Below are 12,667 nucleotides of genomic sequence, written 5' to 3' on the forward strand. Positions count from 1 at the left end.
TTTATCATTTAGCTCAATACATTGATCATTTTTGTAATACATGGCTTGAATTGAATTTGAGCTTGTGGTGATGTCCCTAATTTATCAGTAGCTTCCAAAGTTATTGGTATTGAAAAATAATTGTTCACATTTGCAGATGAGTATTGGCTTTTGTATTCTATGCTTTTGAATGTGGGACAAAATTGGTATTAATACCATGCAGTGCTGTATTTATTACACAGTCCAGTAACTCAGGAGAACAGCTGAAGGCAGAATAATTGCCTAGAAAGGATGAAAATAATGGCTAAGTAAATTGAATGAAATTATAAATATTGAGAAGCATGGGAGCAGGCAAATACCCCACTGCCAAGAAAAGCCATGTAGCAGGAGACAATATAAAGTAGAATAACTTGTGAATCTTGATTGTAATCTGCATTCTTGTATGTGCGTAGAAATGCAAATGTACGGAATACATGCTTTGTTGATTCTGCATATGATATTGAAAGGGGTGATTTACCTTTATAAACATAAATTTAGTTATGACATGAAGCACAGAATGTAATTTATTCGGGCATATTTCAAAATCTTCTATGAATGAAAACAGTATTTTATATCTCAATTACTTTTCTGTGCGTGTGTATATTTATTTATTGAAATACAGCAAGGAATTCGTCCTCCTGAGCCTTCAAGCCATGCCATCTAGTAATCCCCTGTTCTAATCCTAGTTTAACCACAGGACATTTATCCTGCCAGCCCATACGTATTTGGACGTATGGGGAGAACATAAAAATTCTTGACGGGCAGCGTAGGGAATTGAACTCAGGTTGCCTGTACTGTAAAGCGTTGTGCTAACCACTACACTACCATGCCGCCCTTCTATACTGTATATGTATTGATACCATTTTTGACCTGTGATCAATCAATGTCAGTAGCAAAATCAGGCAGAATTGCTGGGCACATGAGAGAAAATGGGGTACCAAAGAAATAAGTCAGAGAATGCGGTTGATGAATTTGCTCCAAGAACGAGCATTATCTAAATAGGCTAAATGTTCTCCCATTCAAAACAAAATATGAGACTATTTCATGCATACTGAATTACTGCTGATGAAGCTCAGCAATAACTGCACATCATTATCCATTACTGGTATGTTTTTGAAAGTATGGAGTTGTTTTTTATCCATTTTTATCAGCAGCATTGCCCTGTCAACTAAAGATGCTTAATCAAGTCATAATCCTCCCAAGTAATTATATCTTGATTTTGGTAATGTAAATTCTGTGGAAGACCTTAATTAGGCTGCTGAGCGAGCTTCCAGATGGCCACGTGTTGTTGACCAATACTTCTGGGACAAAAGTTGAGGGTCTGATCGACTCTGGCTAGATCGCCTAGGCAAGAGTGTCTGCAGTTGAAAGTCTGAAAAACCCAATGCCCCATGTTACATCTGATGACATGTCCCTGTGCATCCTAGTAATCAGTAACATTGCTGCATAGTTCACAAATAAGGGTTATGTTATGATAGTTGGACGCACAACTATTGTAGAAAATGAAGTCTTTTCCTATTAGATCCATGACTTTATCATCTGTGATATTAATAATTTTAGACATTCACAAGCTACTATAATTGTTGAAAATACAATCTATTTTAGGCATCAATTTTCAGAATAATCCACAATGTGATCAGTTTGTTTATAATGTACAATTTCTTTTACTACTAATCCAATAACCTGATTATGATATGGACAGTAATAAGAGAGATTAAATCATTCACTGTTTTTGGAATTGATTCTACAGTAAAGCTCCACGTATTTTCATATAAACAGAGTAGATGATGTATGTTTCATTATTCTTGAAAAAATCATTCCACATGGTTGAAGCTTGGTCCTCTCTGGAGTTTCCTTCTTTCTGTGAGCTGCAACAGTTTGTATTTCTGTTGGAATTAAGAGTTGATACTCATCTTAGTTCCATATTTATTCTTCTTTGAAATATAGTTAAGCACTTCTTAGCACTGAATCAAATGAGGAGATAATTGGCAGATGCAAAAAGTTTGGTAACAAGGTAGATTTTAAGAAGTGCCTTGAAGCAGTCATGTTATGTTTGTGATGTTACAGATATGTGGTCAGGCACTCACCTTGGGTCATTCTCAGATTGTAAAAGATCTGATTCTTCCTCAGCCGCATGTTCTGAAGAGATCTGGTTGATGGATGGGGAGCAAAGTTGGTGAATTTCTATTCATTTGGTTCTGATGTATCGACAGAAAGCAAAATTCTGTCTGCGATATTGTACTTGTGATTCTATTTCAGTCAAACAGTTGACCTATAAATTCATGAATCAAGAATATAATTCAAGGTTAATGGTTTAATATTCAGTTAACCAGATTTCGGAGTTTGAAGTAGCATGCCAAATTTCTGCCTGTATTTCATTTTTATCTTTGTTTATATTCTTAATCTTTGCCAAGAAGTATATCATTGAACCATCAAGGTTAAAACAAACAGTTGTTAATTTTATTTATGTTCTGCTATAATAAGAATATTTTTCTATGTATCATTTTGTGAAGTATTTTGTTATTATGCAGAACTTGGCAGGCAGGTTGGGCTGAATGTAAACAAGGGATGAAGGAAAAGTTTACAAAAAATTGTTCGTGCATCTTAAAAGAGTTATAGGAGCTTGTCAAAGCATGCTTTCATGTTATCTGCTGCTGTGAAAGATTGTAGATTAATGTGTATATAAAACATTGTTTGCTATGTGCCAATTTCAAATGTTCAAAGTTTTATACTTCACTGCAGAATGACTACTTTCCCCAGAATATCAACCTCAGGTGTTTATTAGCCTTGCCTACAGCCTTGAGTTGATGTGCACATTGTCCTTTTTTTTTTAAAAACAAAAATGCTGCAACCTGTGTGATGTAGGATTCTGTATGGCACTGTTAAGTGAGATTAATAGAACCTATCTCAGGAATGCAGAAAGATTGTCATTTGTTTCCAGGTCCCAATGTGTGCTTGATGGAGAGTGGGGTGAGTCTGGGTAAGGGCTGTAAGGGATACATGGAGAGAAATCTGGAAATGATGTTTTTCTATATACCTCTTTGTCTTTCTAACTGATAAATGTGAAAAATAATAGATCAATTATTCAGCATTCCGTTATCTCTCTGTGCAAATCCAAATTAAAAGATGTGATAGGGCAATGATGCCTTTGACCTATGCACATGAGAATAATGCAGATGCTGCCTGAAGTAACCATGTGACTTTTGGCATGATTGTATAATGACTTCATTAACAATAGTTGATCAAAGATCATAGATCAAACTCTGTACTTAGTGTGAGAAAGTTCTGTGTATTTAGAGTGAGAAAGGTTTGTGTATTTAGTATGAGAAAGATTCGTAACTTGGATTGCAGTGATTGCAAATTTGTACTTTATTGGTCCTCTAGGCCTAATAATGTGGACATTACAAATAGCACAAGCCAGATAAATGATTTACAAGGTGCTGTTTTGTGAAAGGATCCAGTTGATTTTCAAGTTGACCAATTGGAGCTGACTTGCAGATTAGAGAAGTGGTGGAAAGATAAGGGTGTTAGACTTTGGTTGGAGATGTACTCTGTCCTGCATCACTGCAGTGAAAATGATAGTTGCTTTCTTTCCTGCTCTGGCAGTATTTCAGAATTTGACATTTGGAGGTAATTTTTGCAACAGAATTGCAGGAAACTCAATTCCAACATTTTAACAGTTTAAGTATGATAGTAAAAGCTAAGATTTGTTGAAATAGTGTAATCAACAGTAAAGGTGAATTAAGTGCAGTGGGATTTAGAATTGAAGTGTAAAGCCACTTAGCCCATTGAATCCATTCCAAATCTTGAATGCTTTTTTTTACATTTATTAAGTTTATTTTTATTAAATGAAAATAGCTTAATAATTCCATTGCCAGCCTCATCCTGCACCTTAAGACCATAAGACATGGATGCAGAATTAGGTCATTTGGCCCATTAAGTCTGCTTTGCCATTCAATTATAGCTAATTTATTTTTCCTCTCAAATCCATTCTCCTGTTACCTTTGACACCCTTGCTAATTAAGAATCTATCAACCTCTGACTTAAATATACCTAATGACTTTCCACCACAGCAGTCTGCAACAATGAATTCCACTGATTCATCAGCCTCTGGCTTAAGAAATTAATTCTTTGTTCCAAAGAGATGTCCAACTATTCTGAGACTGTGCCCTCTGGTCCTAGAGGGCATTGTTTGAAACATCCTCTGCATGTTCGCTCTATCTAGACCTTTCAATATTGGTAGGTTCCACTGAGATCCCCATTTCATTTTTCTAAACTCCAGGGCCATCAAATGTTGCTCAAACATTAATGCTTCCATTCCTGGCTAGGATCATTCTTGTAAACCTCTGGACGCTCTCCAATATCAGCACATTCTTAGATATGAGTACAAAACTGCTCACAATACTCCAAATGCAGTCTGCCTCAGCATTACATCGTTGATATTATCCTTTTGAAATAAGTGCTAACATTGCATTTGTCTTCCTTAAAACAGACTCTACCTTCAGGTTAACCTTTAGGGAATCAGACAATAGGACTTCGTCATTTTACCCTCCAGTTTCTGAACTCTCAGCCTAGGACCACCTGGAGTGTAGCAGTGCCTTCGTTAGGCTTCTGTTTATTGTTGACAGCACTGCATTGCATGCCATCATACCCTTTACTAATCATCAAGTTCCAAAACCTTGGCCTCTACCTCATTCTGCAACTAGATCCTTTACTCCCTCAATCCACAGTCATTGCGGATTAGGAATAACATCTCCTCACTGACAGTGAACACCGGCGCACCTCAATGGTGTGTGCTTAGCCCACTGCTCTACTTTCTCCACACCCATGACTGCGTGGCTAGGCACAGCTCAAGAGCTATCTATAAATTTGCCATTGACACAACTACGGTTGGCAGAATTTCAGATGGTGATGAGGAGCTGTACAGGAGTGAGTTTGCTCAGTTATTTGAGTCGTGTCTTAATATCTTTTTTCAACCACAACTCAGTAATGCCCATAACCTGTCAATTTCTGACTTATTTTGTATAGTAAGTTCATTCAGATCTAACATCTTCCGTCCTGTATTCACTTACCCTTCTTTTCAGTTTTGTCTTCTTGTTGCCTGAAGTTAAATTCTTATCCCTTTCTAAACTTTTTGTCTTAATCTTTATTTTGGAGGCTTCATTGACCTCTCCTGCACTCTCCTTCCTTTTCCTTTATTTGTCTGCAAGTGACTCTCATTTTAAGTTATTTGTCCCTACAGGCACAATCTTAAGCTTATATTAATGTAATTAGTAAATTATTTAATTTTAAGAAGTAGAAAATTTACAGCTGACATGAATATTCAAGGCAGGGCACTAGAATGCTTAGGAGCTATCATGAACTAGTGGAGCTTTTTTTCTGATTAATTTTTTTAGGCTGTGTCTAATTTATTTGGAATAAGTTAAGAGCATTTTTATGCAAATGAATCCCACAAACTAAACACAATTTTTTTTTAGAAATTCAGCCCAGTGAGTATCAGAAACCCATGCCATAAGGATAGTAAGGCTGGCTAGTGGCGTAGTGTTATCAGCACTGGACTTCGGAGCGAAAACTCCCAAGTTCAAATCCAGTTGGCTCCCCTGGCATGCTTTCCATCCGTGCTGGGTTGAGCATCGAGCTAGCAACTTGGCCTCGTAAAAACAAGAAAGCCTGTTTAAAAAAAAAACACCGTCACGACGGCGTCCCAGTGACTCACTGTGAGTTATGGGCTTTCTTTCTTCATAAGGATTTCTTATGAATGACAAACAGTTATGTGTAAGATTAGCAAATTATCTTACTGTAATCTTATAAAATATCTTACTGTGTAAGATTAGCAAATTATTATGTCAATAAGTTATAATATGTTCCATTCCCATTGTCTGGTGAGAAAAAATGTATTGTAATTTTTTTTAGCCGAGTGATTCAGTTTCTATTTTATTATCTAAAAAGAAACAAATCAGTGGTTTTTCCACAAAATTTACAACATTTGGAGCAAATCCTAATTGTTTATTCAACATTTAGTGACTAAATAAGAAGAAACTATCAATGCATTCACAAAGAGCAATCATGCTAAATGCCTGCCCACAAATAGTCACATAATTTACAGCATTTATTAGGAGTTACTGAATGTAACACAAATCTCCATGTCATATAATATTCTCTTCTGATTTAGTTGCAAAATATACTTGTTATTTGTTATTGGAAAGTGTTCAAAAATATTAACTGAACACATATTTATCAAGATCTCACTGAGAAGTATAATTTTGTCTTAATGAATATAACAATTTATACTAATTGATAAACATTTCAATTTATAATTCAATTCATAAACATTTTCAATGCAGTGGTTTCTGGTTAATTGGGACGCATTGGGATACATTTTGGGCTGCCCAATTAGCTGAAGTTTCGTGGAACTAGTTAAGAAGGTTTAAAAAGACAAACTACCACGTAACTTAGTAACAACTTGTGTATTTAAGTGAAAGAACAAATTAGAACACTACCAATACTATTGCAGTACTATAAAACTGTATTAGTTCCTAATAAGAACGTAAGAATTAAGAGCAGTAGTAGTCCATCTGGCCCGTTGAGCCTGCTCCACCATTCAATAAGATCATGGCTGATGTGGCCATGGACTCACCTCCACCTGCCTACCTTTTCCCCATAATCCTTAATTTCCCTACTCTGCAAAAATCTATTCAACCTTGTCTTAAATATATTTACTGAGATAGCCTCCACTGCTTTATTGGGTAGAGAATTCCACAGGTTCACCACTTACTGAGAAAAGTAGTTCCTCCTCATCTCCATTGTAAATCTACTCCCCTGAATCTTGAGGCTATGTCCCCCAGTTCTAGTCTCACCAACCAGTGGAAACAACTTTCCTGCCTCTTATCTATCCCTTTCATAATTTTATATGTTTCTATAAAATCTTCTCTCATTCTTCTGATCTCCAATGAGTACGTCCCAGGCAACTCAATCTCTCCTCGTAGACTAACCCACTCATCTCTGGAATCAATCTGGTGAACCTCCTCTGCACTGCCTCCAAAGCCAGTAGATACTTTAAGTAAGGAGACCAGAACTGCATGCAGTCCTCTAGATGTGAGTTGCTGCATAACATCCCTGCTTTTAATATCAATCTCTCTAGCAACGAAGGCCAACATTCCATTTGCTTTCTGCACCTGCAAACCAACCTTTTGTAATTCATGCAAAGCACTCCCAAGTCCCTCAGCACAGCAGCATGCTGCAATTTTTTTGCCATTTAAGTAATAATCTGCTCTTTAATTTTTCCTTCCAAAGTGGATAGCCATGCATTTACCAACATTGTGCTCCATCTGCCAGACCCTTGCCCACTCACTTAACCTACCTATATCTCTCTGCAGAAACTCCATATCTTGGCACAATTTGTTTTTCCACTCCATTTAGTATCATCAGCAAACTTGGATACGCTACACTCAGTACCATCTTCCAGATTGTTAATGCATACTGTGAACTGTTGTAGGCAAATCCCGAACCCTGCTGCACACCAGTCACTCCTGATTGCCAACCAGAGTAACACCCATGTATCCCAACTCTCTGCTTTCTATTAGTTAACCAATCCTCTATCCATGTTAATATATCATCCCCCAACTCTATGCATCATTATCTTATGGATGACTTATGGATAAGTCTTTTATGTGGTACCTTTTTGAATGCCTTCTGGAAATCCAAATAAATAACGTCCATCTGTTCACCTCTATCCACTGTGCTCATTATTGATGGAGGAACTCATCCAGTGTATCTGTACACTGCCATGTTCTTTTGATTGACTGTAAATGAGGAAAATCAGTACAGCTAGTGGACTGCCTTTGTACAATGTTTTGGATGACTGCATCTCCAAATTATCATTTTCATTGTAACATTCAAGTTGATTGTTGATACTTTCACATTCTTCATAGTTCTTGAAGTGGTGAAGTTCTTTCACTCCTAGATGTTTATGGTATCTCCAAGCCTAAATGCTTGAAACTGCAGCGAGTAAAACAGATCTGTCTTGTCTTGCTTACTATCAGTGACAAAAAAGTACTGCTTTTTGAACGCAAATATGAGCAACTGATGTCATTTAAAAACTGTTGACTCTCAGTATGGTGTGGTGTCTTATAGCCACACAAGTGCACGCAGCTGACGCTAGTAGAAACTGATTGGCAGAGGTCTCCTATCCCAATTAAGCAGTAGAGTGTCCCAAATAAATGAAGGGAATCCTGGCTATTTTCTTGATTAATTCTTTAAGACTTGTCCCAAAAAAACAGCTGCCTTGGTTAACCGATGGCTCAATGAACTGAAATCCACTATATTTGATTTAATATTTAAATAGTGATCATTATGTTTGATATACATTCAAGGTGTAGCCAACTTTGTTAATATCAGCAAAATTACAACTAAAGAAATGTGACAAATTGCCTTATTTCTGCAAGAACATGAGCTGCATTTTTTTTACAATATATTTCAATTTTAATGTTAATTTCAAAATGCTTAAATTCATAGTTGCGAACTTTTGGGCTTTGCTGCTCGCCTGTTTCTTAACCATTGATTCACCTGGAGCTTTGCTCTTTGTTCATGGAAAGTTGAATTTGGTAAATCATCTTTTTCTGTGCCAATGTTCTTGGAATATACATCATGCAAATATTTTTTTTGTGGCTTATGATCTCAGCAGCTTTCCATATTTATTTCAAAGATGTAATAAGATGCAATATATTTCATTAACTGTGTTATTCAAGCTTCTGTGTTATAAGGTTAACTTTTAAAGTACTAGATAGATTTATCAATTTGAAGGGAAACGAGGGTAGGTTGGGAGTATTCAGTATTCAGGTGAGCTTCTTAGCTTTGTTTCAGGTGATCCCTGGTGATCCTTAGTTTCCTTAGATCCCTTTTCTTAGATCCCTGGTTTCCTTGTGATCCTTAGGATCAGTCTGGGAGACAGAAATCCAGAAAACCATTCAGCTTTCATTTGTAGATATAGAAATCTATTGCGTCCTGTGGGAATGTCAGAAAGATGCTACTTGTTTGCCATTTTCACATTAGTTTGAGGCCCAAGTTATCCACTCTCATGAGCAATTTACATATATAAAATAGCTGATGTCATATTCTGAATGGTAAACTTCTCTACTTATTCTAAATTGTGTTTGCTTTACTTATCCTTGCTATGATTTGATTCAGCATGTTTAATGCTATTTGTGTTCATCTTGTCTTTAGTTGTGCTACATATTGCATACTTCTAACTTTTCAGTGTGTAATGTCTTGCCTTTGTTGTGCTTCATCAACTAATTATCTCATTTAAAGATGATTAATTTTGAGGATATTCTGGTTAAATATTGTACAGATTTGAAATTGGTAAGAAAAGAAATAAAGAGCAAATGTTTTGAAGAAAGTCACAGCAATCTTTTACTTTATGTGGACATGAATTCCAATCTTATAGGAATTTATCAAGACTTTAGTAAAATGAAAAGCATTGAAATTTTGCTTTTTAAGGTTTATTTTAAGCCCCTATTTATTGGAGGAAACCTAAATGAAAACAACAAATTGATAAGGAATTTTTTTGAAGAACTTGTTGATAATTATTTAGTTGAGGAACTTAACATTAGAAAGATTCATGTTATCAAGGATGAGAAATAAAAACTTAAAGAGTATATTTTTTTTCATCTGTTCAGGATGAAAATGTAAAAGTTTAACAGGCAGAAATAAAAATGCTTCCTTTTATTGAAGGCGATTGGAGTAGGAAGGTAGGACATCTTACTGAAGCTAAAGGGATTGACATGGATGGAAGATTGAGTAGCCAACAGGGGACAGAATGGGCATAAATTGTTGTTTTGTTGCTTGGTCATTCATATGCTGCAGCGATTGGTGCTGGGATCTCAGGTTTGATTACTAAATTTTCCAGTAATGCAGTGGTAAAGTTGTGAAGAAGAAATGGGGAAGCTGCAAACTCATGTTGTCAGATTAAGTAAAAAGGCAAATGGAATATGACGTGGAAAAATGGGAAGTTGCCCACTTGGCAGAGAAAAAAAATGAAGTAGTGTTTTGTTAAAATGCTAAATGTTAAAAGTTTGAGTCAGACATCCCTTTAGAATAGAGATGAAGAAATTCTTTAGCCAGAGGATGGTGAATCTGTGGAATACATTGCCACTGGCGGCTGCAGAGGCCAAATTTCAAGGTTGACATGTTCTTAATTAGCAGGAGCCGTAAGACATGGAAGTAGAATTAGGCCACTCCGCCCATTCTCTGCTCTGCCATTTCATCACCCTGATCCAATTTTCCTCTCAGCTCCAATCTCCTGTCTTCTCCCCATAACCATTCGTGCCCTGACTAATCAAGAAACTATCAATCTTAGCCTTAAGTACACTCAATAACCAGGCCTCCATAACTGCCTGTGGCAATGAAGTCCACAGATTCACCACACCCTGGCTAAAGAAATTCCTCTTCATCTCCTTTCTAAATGACCTCCCTCTATTCTGAGGTGGTGCCCTCTGGTACCAGACTTCCTTACCAGAGGAAACATCCACATCCACTCCATCAAGACCTTTCTATATTCAATAGGTTTCAATCCCTTTTAAATTCCAGCAAATACTGGCCCAAATCCATCAAAAGTTCCTCAAATGATAACCCTTTCATTCCCAGAATCAGTTTATGAACCTCCTTTGAACCCTCTCCAATGTCAGCACAGCCTTTCTTAGATAGAGGCCCAAACTGTCCACAATGCTCCAAGTGAGGCCCCACCGATGTCTTATAAAGTTTCAGCATTACATCCTTGTTTTCATATTCTAGACCCCTCAAAATGAATGTTAATATTACATTCGCATTCCTCACCACCAGCTCAACCTGCAAATTAACCTTTATGGAATCCTGCATGAGGACTCCCAAGTCCCTTTGCACCTAGGACTTGTGAAATTTTTGAAATTTGTCTACGGTTTTATTCCTTCTTCCAAAGTGCTTGACCATACACCTCCCGACACTGTTCCATCTGCCAGATGCATTTGGATGCTCTGCTGCATGTTCACAAGATTACAAGTATATCAAGTTATTAGAAAAAATAATGCTATTATTGTTCAGTGAACTGATTACAAAAGAAGGAAGTTTGTTCTTCAGTTAAATGATGAAACCACATCTGAACTACATGGTAGAGCATTTGCTTATTTAAAGATGGATTTTAACATGTTGAAAGCAGTTCCATTAAGGCTTGAGGAACTGCTCACTGGAATGGTGGATTGCCTTAGGAAGACGAGATTGACACAACCAGGCTCTTATTCATTGCAGTTCAAAAGGGAGAAAGATGACTTGATTGATGTATATGACATCCTAAGGCAATGACAGCTTAATATGTTGAGAAGTCACAATTCTCCATTAGTGGGAGAATTGGTCACTTTTTATAAATAAAGTGTTGCCCATTTGAGACAGACAAAGCATTCTTTTTGCCTCAGTGTGACAAGTCTTTAGAATTTCTCCAAGGTATTGGAAACCATGTTTCTGAATATTTTTAAGGCAGATACAGATGGCGTCTGCCTTAAAACAGAGTGGCGACTTGCTCTTGGAGGTTGATTGGATTGGAAACCATCACCTTATAGAATGTCAGAGCAGAGTTTAAAGTGGAGTATCTCACTTCTGTCAATTTATATGTTTACTTATACCCACAATCCTGAGAAAGATGGATTCCAGGTTGTTTCTCTGGTGAAGCTGGGCATTATTTGAGATTGAAAGACTGACTACCTTATACTTGTATATAGAGAAATCTCTGTATCTGGCTGGCTATAATAATTTTTTTGGATTCTCGGCCTTTATGCTATAACTGTTCAACCATTGAGAATGTTTAAGTCTAAACCTGATAGATTTTTGGAAATTGGAAGATGTGAGGATCAGGCAGCAGAGCAGACAAGCCGTCGAGTGTGTCATTGGTTGGTGGAGTAGGCCCAAGGAGTCATATGGCTTACTGCTTTTTGTTTCCTTTTTTCATGAAGTACAATATTAACTGATGTCTGTTTGTAATACACAGTATTTGCAAAAGATTTTTGGGTTATATTTTTGATTTAAGGTAGTTTTTGCCTCTCACTGAATTATAATGGAAATCAATGCTGTCATCTATTCAAATATCAATTTTGTATCAGTCTCAACTGATATGCATTATTTACATCCCATTTCAGTTGGGGGTATATTTGTTAGAGCTAAAAATTAGTATGTTAATTGTATAAGGGTTGTGGTCTTTATAAAGAAGCAGTATGCAACAGATCTATTTATTAAATGTGCAGATTGACAATTCATCAATGCCTGTTGCTGCCTTTAGTTAGATCGCTCTTTGATATTATTTCTAACCTTTCTCTAGAGTTAGAAATCCGAAGACGAGAGGATGAGTACAGATTTTCAAGTAAGTTGACTCCATCTTCTCACCTGTGCCCTTTTTTTTTGGTTTTTCTTTTTTTGTTGTTGAAAACAGCCTGATTATTAACTGAATTGTGTATCCAGCCACACGGATAGTCTAAAATTTGTGGTCTTAAAAATGGACACAGGTGATGATCTAGGAAACAGAATAAATAAAAAGTGAAATTGCAAACCTAGTTGAAATTTCTGAAACTCAGTGAAATTTTTTGATTCGGTGTCTGAAATCCATTGCAATTGTCTATGCTTTGAAACT

General features: G+C 36.6%; 1 protein-coding gene and 1 long non-coding RNA gene across 4 annotated transcripts in view; one reads left to right on the forward strand and one right to left on the reverse strand.

Annotated features, from left to right (window-relative positions):
- clpxa (caseinolytic mitochondrial matrix peptidase chaperone subunit Xa) overlaps positions 1-12,667 on the forward strand; it is a 48,896-nt gene that overhangs the window by 12,263 nt on the left and 23,966 nt on the right. Inside the window, exon 6 of one of the 2 annotated variants that reach the window (XM_059952820.1) lies at positions 12,359-12,400. The exons of the other annotated variant lie outside the window; for it this stretch is intronic. Within the exon in view, the coding sequence (XP_059808803.1) occupies positions 12,359-12,400 (42 nt within the window). The remainder of the gene's footprint in view (positions 1-12,358; positions 12,401-12,667) is intronic. 2 annotated transcript variants of the gene reach the window in all.
- The window catches only part of LOC132382537 (uncharacterized), a 79,091-nt gene continuing 66,424 nt past the window's right edge, over positions 1-12,667 (reverse strand). The window contains exons 3-5 of one of the 2 annotated variants that reach the window (XR_009508382.1): positions 7,696-7,820; positions 2,106-2,290; positions 1-1,904 (exon numbers count right to left, since the gene is read on the reverse strand). This is a non-coding gene — a long non-coding RNA (uncharacterized LOC132382537). The remainder of the gene's footprint in view (positions 1,905-2,105; positions 2,291-7,695; positions 7,821-12,667) is intronic. The other variant, XR_009508381.1, reaches the window with a different exon arrangement.

The sequence above is a fragment of the Hypanus sabinus genome, chromosome 28 (genome assembly GCF_030144855.1).
Source record: "Hypanus sabinus isolate sHypSab1 chromosome 28, sHypSab1.hap1, whole genome shotgun sequence".
Taxonomy (NCBI): domain Eukaryota; kingdom Metazoa; phylum Chordata; class Chondrichthyes; order Myliobatiformes; family Dasyatidae; genus Hypanus; species Hypanus sabinus.